General features: G+C 41.2%; 1 protein-coding gene across 2 annotated transcripts in view; it reads left to right on the forward strand.

The window, feature by feature from the left end:
* AUG5 (HAUS augmin-like complex subunit) overlaps nt 1-10,087 on the forward strand; it is a 70,991-nt gene extending 60,904 nt beyond the window's left edge. For both annotated transcript variants that reach the window (XM_087397905.1, XM_087397907.1), the window contains 4 exons: nt 3,768-3,927; nt 7,825-8,020; nt 9,257-9,389; nt 9,568-10,087. In XM_087397905.1, coding sequence (XP_087254031.1) covers nt 3,768-3,927; nt 7,825-8,020; nt 9,257-9,389; nt 9,568-9,699 — 621 coding nt within the window. In that variant the 3' untranslated portion in view covers nt 9,700-10,087. The remainder of the gene's footprint in view (nt 1-3,767; nt 3,928-7,824; nt 8,021-9,256; nt 9,390-9,567) is intronic.
* The last annotated feature ends 9,848 nt before the right edge of the window (nt 10,088-19,935 follow it).

Consider the following 19,935-nt stretch of genomic DNA (forward strand, 5'->3'; position numbering starts at 1 on the left):
AGTTGCCACGTCTAGCTGTGAGGCTGAGTACAGGGGAGCTTTCACCGCTACAGTAGAGTGTGTTTGGCTTCGACAGTTACTTACAGATCTTGGTATTTGCCAGACATCCTCCACTATTGGCTACACTGACAGCCAGAGTGCTTTGGCCATTGCGCGTAACCCAGTGTTTCATGCGCGTACCAAGCATATTGAAGTTCACTATCATTATGTTCGGGAGCGGTTGTCAATAGGAGACAGAGTTGTCCTATCTTCCCACAGAGGACAACATAGCAGATATGTTTATAAAGGCACTTCCTCGTCCCAAGTTGGAAGTCTTCCGACAGGCTTTACACTTGGTTCCCTTTGCTACATGATTTGACATCCCTTGTACATTCATAGGTGGCTATATCCTTTTGGATGAACATGTGCCACCATGACCAGAAACTACCAGGTATTCTGAGACGTTTCCAGAGTACTTCAGCCCATCCCATGGAGGGGGGTTTGTAGGCCATCTTCTTGTGGTTCTAGTGATGCCCTCTAGGCCATGGTATGTGCCTTGTAGGCATAAGTGTAGGCACTTGTTGTGTTAGTGTCTTTTAGGTCACATAGGACACTTAGTCCTATGTGACACCTAGGACACTTAGTGCTAGGTCTAGGTACAAGTACCTTGTACTTGTATCTTTTCATTATCTAAGATTTGACGTGACGGCTAACTCAGCGACTCTTTGCTACATGCACTCTCTCTCTCTTTCATTCGATCCTACAAACTCTTGGAATTCAAAATTTTCCTTAATGAGCTGAGAGGATATTAGCTTGGTTACTCCAGTTATTGTTAGACAACATGCCCTTAGGTCCCCCATTGGTCTTTGACCTACCATACATGTTTAGAATGGAGAGGGTTTTAAATACTTGAGCTTTACCATGATTTCCAAAATGATATTTACTCTTGAGCCTCAATCCACAATGACACCTAGAATTTGCTACTTCTAAATCTTTGCTATGATTACTGGGACTGCCTCATCAAGCACAGGGGTATCAATCATGGGAACAATGACTAGGGAATCCACAACTACTAGTACAGACTTTTGCTTGATTTGAACTATTTAATGAGAAATTTGCAGTAGTAAGGGGCCAATTTCATAAGCTTAGCCACCATAATTTGATTACAATAGCCTTGCCCTTAAAATCCTTAGCCACTTTGGCAGATCTTCTCTTTCCAATTGACATCTCTAGTTGGAGATGTCTCTTCTCAAGATTTGTTAGTCGCATCCAATTGCTTCCGTCACCACTGCAAGGACTACTTGGCACGTCAGGTTCAATATCCCATCTTTTAGCATTACTCTTGAGTAACTTGATTTTTTCCACCCATAGCTTGCATTTTGTCTTGGTATGGCCATCTTCTTCACCAAAAAATATTTGATCCTAGGTGGCCCTCGGTACTTGGTGCTGACCTTTATCACTTCTCCTTTGCCTTGCTCAAGCCTTGGTGGCTGCTCGTTCTTTGGATTCACTTCTTCAAGCACATGTTTGACATATACAATGCATTTCTTGGCATACCCAAACATCGAGAAATCCTGCCAAATTCAATACATGCACCACAATACTTGGTTCTACACCCATCTCATTGTTGTGCAATCATGTTGGAAGTACTCTTTTTGGACTTTTTGTGGAAAAAAAATCTTTTTTTTTTGGTTTATTGATAACCTAACCTCGTTTCTCATAAGTCTTCCCCCATTATTAGCCTCCATGCACACATTTGATGTTACCAATTGTTACGAAGCCATACCACATAGTGGTAATGATAGCCTTATGGAAGCGCTCAATTACTTAGTAGACTTACTAAAGAATAATGGATATAAGGGATTTAAATGGCAAAAACATACTCTCATCCTTACTAAAACCATTAACCCTCCCTTCTCTTTTGATCTCTTTCAGCATATCAATCATTACATCTTGACTAATGCATTTGTCAAAGGTGGTAATCTTATTGCCAAACAAACCTTGGGAATAACCATAGGATATTCATGTTCCCCATCTTGGTGCAATATCTACCTTCTCAAATTTGAGATTGCCTTTGGCAAAAGACTAACAAGGCTCAAAATCTTCTTGGGGTTTCCCACATAGAAATAAAAGATTTCACTATTAAAAAAAAAGTGTGTGGAGAAAGAGAGAGAGAGAGAGAGAGAGAGAGAGAGAGAGAGAGAGAGTCTATTAACGTCCACGGAAGGCCAACAGGTCTATGGGACAGCAAAAAAACCTCTCTAGTACATCTGCTTAGGGAGGGCACATGGCAGCTCCCAGTGAGTGCAAAGAACAGCTCCAATTATTTAGAGTACCTATGTTATAGCTTGAAAAACATAATCAGCCACACATCAGTTTAAGACTGAGAGTCTTTTGGCTTAGATTTAAACTCCTTAATGATTGCTATGCCTCCACGATATACTGCCCATTTTCCATCCTTCCTAGCAGCCTTGACCATAGCTAATTCTGTTGCCTTATTTTTCAGTTGAGCTCATGTAAGTTCCTCAGCTATCCATATCTTAGTCCCTTTCAATTTATAAGATTGTCGGAGAAGCTTGATACGTAGATTGAGTGAGTTGGAGCGTAATGATAGCATGACCTTGAGACTCTGAGATTTGAGTTGGTTTGGCTTCATCATCATCATCCACATCATTACCCTTGTCAACTGTCCAATCAATGTTAGGCATGGCTGCTTTGACATGTCCTATAATGTCATTGTAAGAGTCCTCTTCTTTATGCCATCCTTCAGGAAGTCCCCCTGTTCTTATCTTCAAGGCATTATCACGTCCGGCTGCGTGTTCTTTAATCTCTTCCTGAATGTCAGCGTTATTTACTTTGGTATCAAACTCCTATTCTGATGTTCATGCATTGCTGTGTTTGGCTTCATGCTTCTTGATCTCAGCTTGAATGCCAATTTTATTCGCCTTTGTATCCACCTCTATAATCATTTCCTTCTTGATGGTTTGCTTTTCTGTGTGAAAAAGATCCGAGAGAGAGAGAGAGAGAGAGAGAGAGAGAGAGAGAAGGGGCATCAATCCAAAATTGAGGATCTCTTGAAAAGTCTGTTGAAGCAAGGCTCCAATTGGTGGTTCTACTTTGTGGGAACTTTGAAAAAATGGTGCAGCTTACATGATATGAGAAACCTGCAATAGCAGAGTCTCAGTCTTCTTTGATTGGGTTTTTTTGCAAGACTTAATGAACACACATGCTTTTCTCAATGCTGTGTTTTCAAACTTTGGTATATTTGAATATCTGGAAAGGCTTCCTACCATTGTCTTTTTATAGTTTCCCTTTTTTAGTATTCTAGATTAAATTGCGTTAGGTGCATTTATGTTGAAAAATGGACATATACTAACTTGAACATTTTTTGTAAGAGGATTGCAAAGGCTGTTTGCTTTATAATGTTTTCCTGTCTTACAGTATTGGAAACGGATGTTGGGGATGACTTTTGTAAATGGACCTAGTGTGTCTAGTTCTTGACTTGAAACTGCTGAATGTACTCTCTTATTTAATAAACATAGATTTTCTGTGATTTGTGGTAGTAAAGTTCCTCGACAAAGTTTTATATTGTTTGTAGACTCTCAAGCCCTAGATTTTCCTTTCCAAGCTTTTGTGAAAATGTTTTCACAAGATTGCTTTAGCATCATGCTTTCTTTTCTGGGGATTGTCAATATTTAAAGCGGTACTCTTTGGTTTTGGGGATATTCCAACTTTTAAAACCTTGCTCGCATTTTGTGTTTCCTTCCACATCATTTATCCTTGTGCAGGCTCTATTAGATTCCATTGGAGCCACTGGAGCTACAGGGCCTGAAGCATTGGCTGCAGCAGAGAGAAACGCTGAGGTATCAACTGCAAGAGCTGGAGCAGGAGATCCATCTGCAATACCATCAATTTGTCGTATAAATGCAATAACTCAAAAGATAGCAGGTATAACTCTTCTAGGACTCTAAAGGCTTATGTTTTGTGTTGCTTTCTTATTTGGTAATTATGACAGAATTAGGGGGAAAAAATAAGGGGTCCTCACCGTTGTGAATGTGTAGGTCGATGAGCCAATCTTTGCCCTTGTAGAGCTGCAAATATTAGCCTTGCTACCATTTGTAAGGCGAATTTATCAAATTTAAAGCTCTGAAAATTAGCCCAGCCTTGGAGATCCAGATGCACACAAGCTTTGGATGGGCTCCTAGATCCATCCATCAACTTTACCTTGGCCAGTATTTGGATAGATATTGTACACACCTGGAGGCCATTTGGGTGAGCATGTAGGAGTCTTCTCGGGCGGCTTCTACTAGGAGGACTGCTTTTTTTAGGAAGTGGAGTGGCTCCCTGTTTATCTCGGAGTCCTCCTCTTGGGATGTTTAGCTTCTCATGCTTTGCATGATGTATTTGAAACCAAAAGGTAATTCTTTTCACACAAATTCACCACTTAATCAATTGGAGAAAGAGAACACAATCACACCATGAAAACGACAGTTGAATGGGTACAATCTCCCTCCCCTAGATGAGTGGCTCACGCGTCCTCATCTTGAGTATTTATGATTTTTCATAAAAGCGCCAAGGAGCCAAAATTATCCCTCCAAAAATGAGGGATTGGCTTTACATAGCCATCTTAGGGCCCAAAATGAATTATGTCCATAACAAAATATATTGCTCAAACTTGCATTAATTAAACAAATACAAAATTGGCCCATGCCCATATATAATGCGCTGTGTGACACCTCGATCGACACCCTCGCACTAACTCTAATTCTCGCTATGAGTTCCATCACCTGTACTCAAGCCGCCAATTACATTAGTTATTAACAATCAATTGAACGAAATCACCGAATCAACCGATCCCAACATAACCGTGCTCAAAGCACAATAATCAAGCACAACGCCAATAACACTAGCGACATCAGTATTAACATGGAATCACCCACAATACCGATCATCTAGCATGGCAAAACACAAGCTAGTCAGGCGTCCCCAACTAACCACACAAAGTATCCACTAGGATCCCCGCAGCGTCCGGTGCGCTCCTATGGAGTACTTTGCCATAGTCACACTCGACTAAAAATAATAATGTCCAAAGCAAGATATATCAGAAATATAATTTTCGTAACAATATTTCTGCCATGAGCTTTGCTCCTTGAGTTTTGGTCATACTTAACAGAAGTTTTTTCTTTGGGGGAAAAAAAGAAGATTGGCCCAGCCAACTTGAAGAAGCCTCTAAATTTGCCATTGGGAAGAAATTCACCCCCTAATTTTTTGATTGGATGAGAATGCATACATTGTCCGTGATTCTAAATTTATTGTCAGATTCCTTATAGCTCTATAGGCTAGATGATCTAAGTTTTCTTGCAATGGTTATATATCTATTAGGTGCCTTTGAAGTCTGCACACATTGTCAAGAGTAATTCACATAAAGGGCATAGACATGTGGACAAACTGTATTGACCCAAGCCTATCGTTTCTTCAGATGCAGGCTTTAAAGTGCCATGTTTACATAAACAATCTCATCTTCAATTTATCCCTTCATTGATGCAAGCTTGGGCATGTTTCTTTTGTACAAAGGTACATATCTTAACTATCTATCTATTTGACTAACTGTCTATATATCTACACACACACACTCTTTTTTAGTGGTGAAATCCATGTATTTTTATATTACAAGAGGCAGTCCCCAAAGTCAGCAAATACAAGATCAGAAAATTTCATTATAAGACAAGTAGACAGTGTAATCTATTTGATGAACACATACACACAAACGCGCAAGGTTTTTGTCCTCGCTATTTGGGTCATCCCTCTTCAAGCATAGGATTTTAGGTTGACCGCGAATCTTTTAAGCATAGATCCCAATTCACTTTAGATTGCATCATGGCAAGGAGCGATAGGACCACCTGCCTTCTAGACTTGCTCCTCAATCCCACAATCATAGGTTCTCCCTTGGGTCTGATCACATTGAGAGTGGAAGGGAAAAGGAAGCATAGGTACACACATCAAAGAATGCGAGGAGCACATGTAGAAGTCAATAGCTTGTTAGTAATATGCCACAAAGCCCCCCAAATGCTAAGCACATGGGCAAGGATCCCATAGAGCATTTGGTCTCTTTGCTTTGACACATTTCCTAGGGATGTTTTTAACTCATGAGTTAGTTTTACCCCAACAGAAGGCTGTAGAGGCGAATACGACCTCTCATTTGCCCCTCCCCCCTTACGTGAGCCATCTCCCACTGTCCTCCCTACCCTAGTCTTCTATTTAGGTTTTATCCCTATCTTGTAGATACTTACCATGCATCAATTATCACTCTAACTACTTGCCTCCCTTCCTTGGAACCTTTGTCGAGTGCATTATGGCGCTTGGGGCCCTAGAAGGGTTTAAAGACATACCCTATGGATTTGGAGCTGATGTGATGCTGATGATGCTACAATCGTTGAAAGGTGGCACGATAGGGGTAGTTGTTACTAGGTAGTAAAACTTCACTTTGTTGGGGTTTTAAAAACCTTTGCAGCTTTTGGTATAGAGCGGTTGAGCTCCACACTCCTAGATCTTGAGATGATGAACCAGATGTTGCTGATGTTTGAAGATTGGTTAGGCCAGCAAGTTTGGAACCTTTGGGTCAGCCATGGATATAGGTCAACCTTTGAGCTGTCGTTTACCTACGGTAGGCGAGGGCTGCGCAGCCTTATTGTTGGTTATCCCATTGGAGGCAGAGGTGTAACTTCAGGGGATTTCCCATTGGCCATTGAAGCAATCATCCAGCAGATTGGGAGTGCCCGCATCAAGTTTTTGATGCATTAGGCCTACAAGGTTGGTTTGGAGTTGATCATGCTTTTAGTCCGCCACTGCATTGACTTGGACCATCCAAGAGCATCACGAGCCAAGAGATCTGTCGATGCCTCTCATTGGAGGGCCCTAATGAGGTCTTGCCGTTAGGAGAAAGGGGCCAACATCATGGCTTGGAGCTTTAGTCGCACAGTGCAGCCCAGTAATGAGGGAACAGCAAGTTTGGATTTCTGCTATGCTTTTCAATGTTTGGCTTAATATCATGTACACCTTGCACGTTATGTGGGAGCAGGTATAGAGGGATTCAAGAAGACTTCTGAGAGGGGGGAGCATTTTTGCAAGGCTTGGTGTGTAGGCATATTTTGCATTCTCACAGATCGAGGAATCCATTGGTTGTATAGTCTACTGCATGGTTGTTGGCATTTGCTTCCAGGGTACCCCAAAGGAGTGAGTTGGGACTGTGTGAAGGATGCTGCAGGACCACTAGGTTTCTCTTAGTGCCTCATGGATAGTTGACTCTGCTCTCTGAAAAAATATGAAGCAATCCTGTCCTTTCTTCTTTTTAGATTTGTTCTTGAAATCCAGGCTCTCTTGTTCCACAATTATACCTCCTATGCGCTTTTACATATGTACTAAGATGAGGAGCTGGTGAGACTTCAGGAAATGGCACTCAAAAGGCAGGGTGGAAGAGGATGAGGTTAATGACACTCAAAGCTTGGGAGGAGGAAAATGCAGGGTGGAAAGGCTTTTGAGGGGAATGGCATTCTATGCGTTTATCAAATGGCTGTGGTCTAGCTAACGTTATGATGATGCTAGTCTTTTATACATGGCTAGTTTCGCTTGAAGATGATAAATGGATTATTTAGGTTTGACTTTTTTATAAGCAGCCTTTTTCACATGTTGAATCTTCTGCATGTCCTGAATAACTCTGATGAAGAAATGAATCTTGATACTTGCTGCAGGGTATCAACTTTTTACATGTGCTACATTTAATGGCGTAATGAGTTCCATTTTCGTTGTAGGTTCTGATGAAGTAAATGTTGGAGTGGTTTGTTATAGGTTACAATGGACCTGACATTGGACTGGCTATTGTGGTGGATTCCTTGCGCTTCTTCCTTCGTCCTTGTTCCTCACCTGCCTTTGTCTTGGATGAGCTAGCAAAAACAATGAGTAAAGTGCAAACATCAAGAAATCTGGTGGGCAATAGTCGCTTATTATTGGCCGGAGCAAATAATTCACGGCCAGAGTATGAAAGGTGACAGGTTTTTGAAAGTTAGATGTTTGATTATTCTATTGTTATGTTTGTGATCAAGCTGTTGCCAGTTCAAGTTCTTTCTTTTAACACCATACAGTTGAGTACTGCTTTCGTGCGGCCCTGTTACAGATTCCGTTCTGTATTTCAATGCAGTATTTTTATCTCTGGTATGTGTCCGATGTGAACCAGTGAGACAGCCTTGAATTTGGAATTGTTCTTTGCATGCATGAGGATCCTGTTTTTTATATATGTGCAGATTGTTCATGTTGTAGTTAACAAAGTTTGCTGCACTGAGCTCCTGATTTGATATCGTGTAGCTGTATTGTGATTTTGAAGTGCCTTCAAATGCATTTACTGATACACAATTAGAACTCATCTCCTTGGACATAAGAATTACTCCTGGACACCATTGTGACAGACAGTTCTGCTTTTTGTACTACAAATTGTCCAATGGGGCAGGGACGATCCCATGTTAAAGCCCTGGAAAAAATAAAATTTTAAATAACTTCACCCCACATTGTAGGCCAATTCGGACTACCTAAGTGGCCTTCCACAGTTCACATGCTATATAGTCTCTTCTGACCATATCAGCAGTACTGAAGAAAGGGAGTAGGAAAGGTCAACTCCCCAGCCATGGATTGCTGAGACTTCTAAGATTTTAGGCCTAGCTGCCAGAATGATTATTCATTTCTGAAAGATAGATGGCTTTTGGGACCCATGGCTTGTTACAGGTCCCATGAGAATATACAGCTTACTTTCTTGGGTATCAGGTTAATGTTGATATCTCCTTAGCACCTGTGTTTGTAGTTGTTCAGAGGAATACTCCACCAGGTTTGCATGCTGCATTTGGTACATAGCATGCTGTACTTCATCAAGTTGTGCATTCCTTTTATCCTTGATGTTCAAGCTTAAAATTTTCTTTCTTGGAACATTATAATTGAGAGCACATAGAACGTGGAGCACAATCATCCTTCTGTGGATGTGAGGACCTAGAGATTGGATAGGGTCCTTGTTAATCTCATTTCTTTCAGGTTCCCCTTGGATGTTGACCAATGTATGCTAAATCTAATCTTGGCATGAGTAGATAATCTTCAGTCCAATGAAGCGCTTGCACAGGAGATAAAGCCCTCAAAAGTAGGAAGGGACGAACATGGCACTTTTTAATGATGAGATGCTCCTTCTTGGTGCATTTAGAAAAAATGCTAGCAAACATTAACGTAAAGACGTTTTTTACAGAAGTGTTGCGGCCTGTGTGGCAACTGCTTCAGAGCAAGAAAAGACCTCATTCGAGCATTGGCTACCTGAGCTGAAGGTTGCAGTTCAGGAAGCTCAAAAATGCCTGGAGGATTGTAAAAGAGTCAGAGGCATGGTAAGCAATGCTGCAGCATGTCAGCTCTTTTGAGTACTATTTGCAATGCTTCTCAACTGCTTGTGACAGTATCAATTCAGAATTGAAAAAGAGCTTGCAACTGCCTTGGTTTGTGCAAATGGGTAGGAATGCACATTTTGCTGCTGTAATAACGATTTTTTCGATACCCACGTCATAGGTGGATGAGTGGTGGGAGCAACCGGCTGCAACTGCAGTGGATTGGATATCAGTTGATGGACAGAATGTGGCTGCATGGCTTGCTCACGTGAAGCAATTACAGACTGCATTCTATGACAAGCAACTTCTATGAAGTTACATTCAGAGGGAGATACCGATGGCATTCTTAATAGCTTATACGAAAAGCAAGAAACTGGTTGGTGGTTCTGTTCCATCTAAGTCTACAGATGTAATATAATGGCAGGTTGCAGCATTCAGGGGCGCCATGATGCATATGTAAGGTTTGTTTATCCCCCTAGAAAGGGGCCGATATTTTTCTTTGCCTTGCAAAGAACACATTATTACACTAAACTGTTAATCGCTACAGATATGCAGTAGCTCTTGTGAATTAGTTATCCAATTGAAACTTCAGGAGCTGAATTCTGTATATACAGATGAAAACTTTAGACCTATACTTGGTTTTCACAGCCAAACTTTGACCTTACTCCGAGTTAAACTTTGGCCTTTTTATACCTCTGAAGTTGCAGTGCCTGTATTTCTACGATTTTTTGACTGTTGTATTTCCAATGGTTGCATGGGGATGCATCATATGCCTGTGAAATATAAGATTTAATGACAACAACCATTAGCTAGTTTAACAAATGTTCCTTGTAATTGTCATCTTAGTAAACCCCTGGACAGGAACTTTTGGGGCCACGAGGGAAAGGCAGCCTAGCTTTGGGGCAAGTGTGTCATTTTTACTTAGTTTTGTGATTATTTAAATTGCATCAGCCTTGATCGTGGGGTGTGTGTGTAGAAGTGCATGGTGAATAGGCCTTCTATGTGTATTGTGTGTAACTATCTTTGTGTGCGTGTGGGTGTTGTTGGACGTGGCTGTACGAGGGGTGGGTTGCAGGAATTGCAGAGCTACTGCTGCCGAAAGTGTAGAATTGCCTATAGCTTGCCAAAAATGGAGACTTTTTCCAAGCATCCGTTGTAAACTAGGGGATGTCACTTGTGACCATAGAGATCTGAAGTGTTACAACAGTTAATGCTGAGAAATAAGATTTTAAAAAATACAGAGAGCAAGGTTTGGGGCATGCTGATATACCACATAGAATGAAAAAAAAAAGACTGATCAATCCTCCACAACGACAGAACAAATGCAAAGGAATATAGGTTTTGTAGCAATTGAAAACACATACTCAATAGCACAGAAGATACCAAAACCATTAGAAGAACAGCGTGAAAGACAAACATAAGAATTCCAACGAAGATCAATAGAAACGAGAGAAACAAGTAAATTTGTTGACGAGAAACATCCTAGGCGAAAAGGTGATGGTAAAACACACAATTATCGATCATACTCTCAAAATTACGTAACTAAAGAGAACCCAGCGAACATGACATGAAAGATTGTAGAAGTAAGCTACAATAGAAGAGCAAGATAAAAGTCAGCCTTGATTCGCTTCGAAATGTGCCTCCCTTGACTAGCATATGCTAATTGAAGGGTAAATTTAATTTTGGTCATCAGTTGAAAGTCTTCCCGGCTAAGGTTTCATATGTTGATTAACCTTGCAAACAACTCATGATAGGGATTAACAATATCTTTGAGGAGAAACTTGTTTTCAGCCAGCCATATCGACACTCTAATCAAGGCCCATTTCTCAATAGCTCACGTGCATTTCCTAGCAAGCAAACATCCCAAGTGCGTTTCTTATTAGTGCCCCCACTAGCAAGCTTCCTAACCCTCCTTGTTGGAGGGTAGGCCATAATTAGATGAAAGACATCCTCTTTTATGCCAAGACCTCTTCTCATAGGACATGCTAGAGTACTCAATAGAGGTAATGGTTCTCTTAGTTAGAGGTTTTAATGCAGATAGAGTCCAAGCAAGCAATGAAAATAGAAGGGTGGGAGCCACTGTGGATGAGAAACAAACAAAGACAAAGACTTGGAAATTACACATCACTTTAGACATTGAAGGAGACAAGATTTCAAAATTGATGATCAAGATTTAGAATGTAATTGTATGGAAATGTCCTCACAATAGAGGTGTGCCACAAAATGATGTCAACATGGAAGGTAGGGGATTAATGCAAGTGGACTCCAAGTAAGCAACAATAGTATGGATGGACAAAGATGCTTGGAAATCAAAGATCCTTTTTTGATAATGATGGAGATAAAAGATTACAAAATTAATGATGAAGGGGAAATGTTCTCACATGTGTGCCACAAAATGATGTCAACATGGAAGGTATGGCTAACCCTCACCCATAAAAGGACTACAACAAATTCTAAAATTACAGCAATCAACTAGAAACAACCATATGCTCATGCGATTGGGAGGGCAATTCTGTTGAGATTGTTACGGAACTAACAAAGATAGCGAAAGAAATGTCCCATACATTGTCAAACTAACAAATGGCAAAAGCACAGGGTTGGCATGTAGTTTGTCGCATGTATGTTGAATGTAGTGAGGTAAGTATCACTTGAAAATAAGTAGCAAAGGCTAATGGATCAATTAAGAAAACATACACAATAATTGATGAGAAGGAAAGGTTCATAAAGACAATAATTTGAACAATATAGGTAGTGGAGGGAAGAATCAAAGTTAGTTTCCAAAAACTTGATGAAAGAAATGTTGTAAACATGTTGGGAGGGGTGGGATGCCTCAAAATACATTATGTATCCTATAGAGAGAAGGTTTATGAGAGTAAATATAGGAGTGAATTCACTTATCAAGGCAAAATGCACAATCATCAAATTGATGGATATTGAGATGGAATTAAAGAAAGGAAGTAGGGGCTAATGGCAAAGATGTCGAAATGGAAGGGTAGGAAGCAAGGGACGTTCTTGTGTGCACAATCAACAAAATCCTAGAGGAAGCTTCTTAAAAAATGGCTATAGCTCTTTACGATGGAAAAATGCTCCCAATGGTTTTCATCATGCTTGTTATATGGCCAATGTTTTTCTAGCTCTTTACAATTGAAAAATGCTCCCAATGGTTTTTATCATGCTTGTTATATGGCCATTGTTTGTTCCAATAAACTGGATATCAAATTGCGTCATTACATCTCATTTTATGAATGAAGCCCAATATTGCTTCATGTAATTAGTGCATGCTTTTTATGTGGCTACATCTGCCACTACAAGACCCCACCAAATAGGAAAGATGTAATCACTTTGCCTTCACCTTGGTTTAAACGTGTACTGCATGTGGGATGATGGTAATGATTGTTAATGACATTGGAATCTAGATTGTCAACATCTTCCCTTTGCTTTCCATCATCAACCATGATAGCTTTCCATTGGCTCTTTGGCCAAAAAGCATGACTAAGTTTTGCATGCTATAATATAGGCTTCTTCATGCAAGGCATTAGTGTCTCCCAATATTGAATCATAGGGTCTACTCGGGATGCTTATAATCAGCTTATTGAGTGAAGATCCTAATGCAACATGGCATTGTGTCAGTATAGTTGAAAATTCCTACTTGGTTTGAGTTGATACAGCACTGCTTGAAAATGATATATTTGTTTTACCTCATCATTGTGAAGGTACATCTCTCTCTCTCTCTCTCTCTCTCTCTCTCACACACACACACACACACACACACACACACACAATAATTTTGATTAGTAAATGTATCTCACACGCATAGACACTTAATTCTTTACACACACACACACACATGTATACTTCCCCAACTATGAATTATTCTTTTATGTAGCCCCCGTCAAATCTCCTCTTTACACTCTCTTTTTAACCACCCCTCACATTAAGCACACTAATCCTCCCATACCTCCTCTAATTCCTTCTCAACCCATGCACTCATTCGCTCCTTACTCCACTTGTGACTTAAACTTTTTCAACTCATTCCAAGCTGTCTTTGATGACATGGCTCCCATCACTAAGTGAATAACCTTTGGATGAAGGTTAAGTGCAATGATCGCCAATGCTTTCTCTTCAATATGCTCCTCATCCGTAGTGATGTCGATCTGCTTCGTGCCTTTCACATGCGGCCAGCCAAAAGAAATTTCCTTTGACGCCATTTTTGAGATGAATACAATTGCTTAATTGGTAAATATGTGCAGAAAATGAAGACAATAGCAACTAGTATGTGCCTCAAAAACCAGCTCCTCAAAATGCTTTGAAAAAAATGAAAGAAAGATTCAATCAATGTAAGGTTAATGAAAGAAAGGTTCAGTCAACTATAAGGTTGACTTGCTAAAAGGAACCTTTGGGGAGGGCATTATGGGCAAGTTTTTTGAAATGCCTTGTGTCAGCACCTAAAGCTTGGAAGGAAACTTTGGCCAAAACCAAAAAGACGAGTAATCTGACCCGTCTACGACATGCTAGGGACCCGCTCCGTTGGGTCTCAAGGTTGTGATCATAAATAACCTTTAATAAAATTTAATGTTTCGTTTATTAATCTCAAACTTTGAGGAATTCTAAGAAAATTTATGAAAAAAATATACATACGGGTGCGCACGCATACACACACACATATACACACAATGTGTATTTAGTATATATACTCTGTGTGTGTGTGCGCTCTCTCTCTCTCTCTCTTCTCTCTCGCTCTCTCTCCAAGTATCATGACCTGTCTACTGACTGGTTAGAGACCCACTCAGATGAATTGGCTCTATGCTCAGATTACTCAATGATTCAACTCAATGAGTGGCCATGTTGTGTTTATCAAGGGGCAAGCATTTGCACAAAAAACCACACCACCCTCTCTCGCTCTCTCTTCGAGTATCATGACTTGTCTATTGATTGGTTAGAGAGCCACTCAGATGAATTGGCTCTATGCTCAGATTACTCTTCGAGTATCATGACCTGTCTATTGATTGGTTAGAGAGCCACTCAGATGAATTGACTCTATGCTCAGATTACTCAATGATTCAACTCAATGAGTGGCCATGTTGTGTTTATCAAGGGGCAAGCATTTGCACAAAAAACCACACCACCCTCTCTCCCCTCCCAACACACATGCTCTCTCTCTCTCTCTTTCTCTCTCTCCCTTTCCTTTGACTATCTCCCACATGCACTCACACACACATGCATTAAACCCTTCCTTAAGGAAATACAGACATAGATGCATCCATCTCTCTCTCTCTCTCTCTCTCTCTCTCTCTCTCTCTATATGTGTCTATGTGGTAATTTGCATATGTATATATGTGTATATGCAAAAACATATACATTCAGGTCTATGTATGCTCATTCCGTTTCATGAAAGTGTACATGTGTATGTCTATCTATGTGTGTGCACATACCATGGTATACCTATGCACATGGACCTTTTTACGATTTTTTGTGCATGTCTTTTGATTGTTTGGTCTTCTTTGAGTATGTGTGCCTCTATCTAGACGTGCATGTGACTTGTGTTTATGTGTACGTTTGCTCTCTCTCTCTCTCTCTCTCTCTCTCTCTCTCTCTCTCTCTCCCCTTTCTCTGCCCACCCCCATCTCTCTCTCCCCCGTTGATTGCCCCCCCCTCTCTCTCTCTCTCCCCCCTATCGCCCTCTCTCTCTCTCTCTCTCTCTCTCTCTCTCTCCCTGCCTCCCTCCCTCCCTCCCTCCCTCCCTCCCTCCCTCCCCCCCCCTCTCTCTCTCTCTCTCTCTCTCTCTCTCTCTCTCTCTCTCTCTCTCGCGGGTGTCTTGTGTCTTCTCATAGGCTACGTGTCTTCTTGGGTGTTGTGTGTCTTTTTGGGGATGGGGCCGTGTGTCTTCTCAGAATCTTTGGGGGGGGCGCTTGCTTACCTTGTGGTTAATGGCACTGCGCCATGTGGCTACCAGTAACATGAAATATGAGAATATAATAAAAACTCTCTCTCTCTCTCTCTCTCTCTCTCTCTCTCTCTCTCTCTCTCTCTCTCTCTCTCTCTCTTCTCTCTCTCTTTTTGTGAGTAGCCGGGCCCCTTGCTGACAATGCCGTGTGGCATGTACACCCCAGCCATGTGGGACGGTGCACCCTGCTTAGTTCGTGACTCTGCCAGCGATGGACACATGTCAAGGCTTGTCAACCCCTCCCAGTCACTCAGTTCTGTTGATGAATCTATGATCGCCACATCTCGTGTTTCTCTCCTCTTCCTCTTTTTGAGCCTCCTCCGAACCTTATTTTTCCAGTAGTACAATGGTACTTCTTCTCCTCTCCCATTCTCTACTTTCACTCCTCTCTTCCTAGCTATCTCATTACACCTCCTCTCTACATCTCTATAGATTAGCTTCATAGTCCCTATACCCTCTCTCTAGTATATCTCCCTTCATGACTTTCACCCCCTTCTTGCAGCACAACTGCTCTCCTAGCCCCCTTCATCTATGCTCCAACTCATCCTTCCCTCCCTCTAGATTTACTCCATTAGCCCCCTTACCTTGACTCTCCTCTTGGCTTCTCCCTCACCTCCCCTCTCCTTGTGGTGGCTACTTTTCGAGTCCCCTACCTCCGTGGCTACTTCTAAAGTCCCCTCACCTCCGTGGCTTCTCCCTCACCAACATCTTTTGCCATGCTAGCTCCCTCAACCTCCCACCACCCCTGCTTGTGTGGTTGATCTCTTCGAACCCCACCTTTTCTCCACTCATCACCTTTGCTCCACCTCTCCCTTCCCTCTCCTTGTGATAGAGCTACTTCCTCGGCCCCTCATCTCTACTCGCCACCCCCTCACCTCTACTTCCTCGGCCCCTCACCTCTACTCACCACCCCCTCCTCAAGCGCTAGTCTCTTCACCCCCCTCACCTTCACTCACCTCCTCCTCCCCCTTCCTCACGGATTCTCTCTTAGGCCCCTCAACTTCTCTCCAAGGCCCCCTCCACTCTCGTTATGGTTGCTCCTTTAGACCCTCATCTCCTCTCATTAACCCCTCACCTAGATTTTTTCTCTCAATTGCCCTCACCTTTTCATTGTGTCAAATGAAGTGTCTCAAAAAGGTCATGGATTCTACCCATGCTTGCCAAATCAAATCCTACATGGCTGTTAATATGTCTTTCTCCATCTTACAAAATGAATATGATGATATGAACATTGTACTCACTCCAACCAACCGTACCTCTGATAGCATACCATGTTGATTCATCCCATTTCTAAAGGTCCCATGGATTTCATGTGAGGAACAACCAAACCTCTTAGGCTCGCGCACTACATTTGATCACGTGTGTGTGTGTGTGTGTGTGTGTGTGTGTGTGTGTGTGTGTGTGAGAGAGAGAGAGAGAGAGAGAGAGAGTCACAAAAGAGTGTGTGTGTGTAGGTAAGGCTAGAGGCTTGAAGGTGGTAGGTTGTGGGATCAGCTAACAAAGGCTGCATGCCTCATATCATGGTAGTACCTCATCACTTGTCCACCCCTTGTATCTCATACCCATGTGCACACATGGTTATTAAGCTTATGTCTTAGCCTCTTTTGTTACATGCAGAGTCATTTGAGCCTATCTTTTAGATCCCTCGCACCATATATTTATTGATAGTTCACATTAAAGGAGGTCATCTAGGAGGTGTCTAACAGGATCAAAAAATGCTTTGGTAGGCACCATTATACCATCCAAAGCTCAAAAATAGAAGGTATGAAGGTCAAGGGAGGTATAATCAAGCACTTTTGTCTTGAGGTAAGTTCTAATAAATATTTGAAAGCCTTGATTGACCACAAATGCTTCCATCTAATCATAATGTACCTTCCCTCCCACTCCATCACCTTCCCTCCCACTCCATCAGAGGCCTCTACCAACTGAGATCATGCTTAGGGCAAAATGTGATGAGGAAGGTGAAGGAGTTATGGGAAGATTGTATGGATAGAGGGAAAGATCAATTGTGTGAATAGAGGAAAAATTCAATTGCAAGAAAGTAGTCCATTGTTGTGTAAAAGGCAAGCACATGCTAATCTAGAACTATGGGTGGGAGAGGTTGCAAGGAGGGAGCACTATGTGTGGCACTGCCCTTTGAGCGTCACGTGCACCAATTAATATAAAATAGGAGATCATCAACAAAAACCAATTCTAAAGTGGAATGAGATGAGTAACACTTTTTGAGCTTGTTGTGCTTTATTTTGTACTCCTCCTGAGTGGTTTTTTTAGCATGCAATCTCCGGCTATAAAGGACTATTATTGTTAGAGTAGCCCATGGAGATTATTACATGTGGTTGCACATTCGAGCCACACATAGAAAGGTAGAGCCATCCAAAAAAACCTCAATAAACTTTTCAAATGGTCTCAGGGTTTTAATGGAGCTAGGACCTTAACTTGCACAACAATAACTAAAGCAGTTTGCTCATTTGCCCACATGACCTGGCTAGCCATGTTTGTATCCCTAAAGAAAACCCATGCTCCTTGTCAGCATAGGCCATGGGTGGTGTGCCCCTCATAGATGGGTGGTTGCTTGCATGCATGCGTGCCTGTTGTGTAGGGTTTAGGGTGAGTGGGAGGGAAAAAAGACCCCATCTTATGTAAGGCCGAATCATGTGTGGATGGACGTCTTCCTAAATTGAACAAAAATTCTTTTTTCTTCTCAAATCTCCTCTCCTCATGCTAAACACATGTCAAATTCCTAATCATCGAACATTGAATAATATCAAGTTAATCTATTCAACATTCTAGCAAGCATTGCTCAAGAATAGCCTCGTGGAAAGGTATTAAAATACTTCATTATAAATCAACCCATTCTTACTTCATTGATTTTTTCAAGGCATCCATATAACATTAAATAGTTATGTGGCAATAGAATGCAATGGTGACTTATGTTTATAGAGAAAGGGACTACATGAAATCATCAAATTATACATTCAATCTACCATCACATTAAACTGTGAGCAAAAAGCAACGGGAAATTCTGACCTAGTATCAATTCTAACATAATGGGTGGAGAACAGCAATAGAGAAATATCGAACAAACTGACCTACTGCGTGCTTGAGCCACATTCTCATGACTGAGATACCTTTGCAATTATTAAAATCGAATGACAATGGCTAAGTGATCAAATGATATGGTACAACCACAACCCCTTGAGGCAAATTGACTACCCTTGTATAAATGCTTGCCATATCTTAATCAACAAATGCTTGCCGTATCTTAATCAACACCTTGCTACAATCCTGGAAAGGTAGTTAACGTTCTACGTGAGTAAATCCTTAGCATCTTTAGAAGAAGATGGCTTGAGAGCCTTAAAACAATGGGCACGTTTAGAAATAATATCTTCAAGACCAATGGTAGTGATTAATACATGAGAAAGCATCCTAAAGTAGGATTGGTTGTTCATTGTTGCCTTCCTTCGGAAATAGTATCTTCAAGACCAATGGTAGTGATTAATACATGTAAAAGAATCCTAAAGTATGCTTGGTTGTTCATTGTTGCCTTTCTTCAAGAGAAACATAAAACCTACAAAACTTTCAAGGGAAATCATACATTCATTAAATAAAAAGGCAACAAACAGATTAAGAAAAAGAATAATAAATTATTGGCCTGCATACCTCAATTAAAAAAGCCTTCAAAATTCTTACACTATATATACCATAGTTAACCCTCCAAAATTGTTGCTCTTGTATGAAATTTGCAAATGTATGTGTATAAGAACTAAAGAGAACTTTTGAAGAATTGACTTGTTAGAGTCGTACTCTATGGACAAGGAGAATCATTGAGCTCCATGTACCAAAGTGTGCATAAAACATTGACAGAAACGGATGACCACAAACTCCAAGACCTCCCTTTCCATATACATTCGATGCACTTTTGTTGTGTGCGTGAGTGTTTCCTTGTCCATGACCACCATGGTAAAGAGGAAGCTGGTGCTTGTGAGTTGAGTGAGATAGAAACTTCTAAATGTGCTACGGTTTGAATGTGTGGTTCCTATGCTTCCTTTTCTCAACTTCAAACTATGGATGGTGATCCAAGCCTCCTCCTAGGCTCCGTGTGACTTGGTGTTGGACCTCATCTTGTGTTGTGTGTGGATTGGTTCTTCTACTACATATTGATAGGCTCTTCTTGAAGCTACTTCATTGAGTGCTGCTTTCCCTAGTGTCAGGATTATAGGGGTTACAATTGAAATTGGTAAAAGCATCACTCCTATAGACATGAAAAAGGCTTGAGATAAAAGGGACCGCAGATCCACAACTCTCAAAGCTTGGTTCACAGCCTGAGTCTAAAAAGGATGCTACCATGGCCCTCAATGTCAGATTGAGTTCCCTGAAGGTAGCAAAGAGGTCAAAGCTTGCTAATGTGTTTGCTATCTTGGTGGTTTGCGCAATGTAGGTAGTGTCCTTACCTTGCAAAAATGCTTCATAGTTGCACAATCGAGGGACATCTAGATATCTAGTGAGCCTAATTCTTGTTATGTGAGCAAAGTAGGCAAGTACTGACATGATTGGCTACGCGTGAGGTCATGAGGGTTACTCATCCAAAGAATCTACATGAGGGGA

The sequence above is a fragment of the Dipteris shenzhenensis genome, chromosome 26, assembly GCF_047967505.1.
Source record: "Dipteris shenzhenensis isolate YYH24624 ecotype China chromosome 26, Dip_SZ_1.0, whole genome shotgun sequence".
In the NCBI taxonomy this organism is placed as follows: domain Eukaryota; kingdom Viridiplantae; phylum Streptophyta; class Polypodiopsida; order Gleicheniales; family Dipteridaceae; genus Dipteris; species Dipteris shenzhenensis.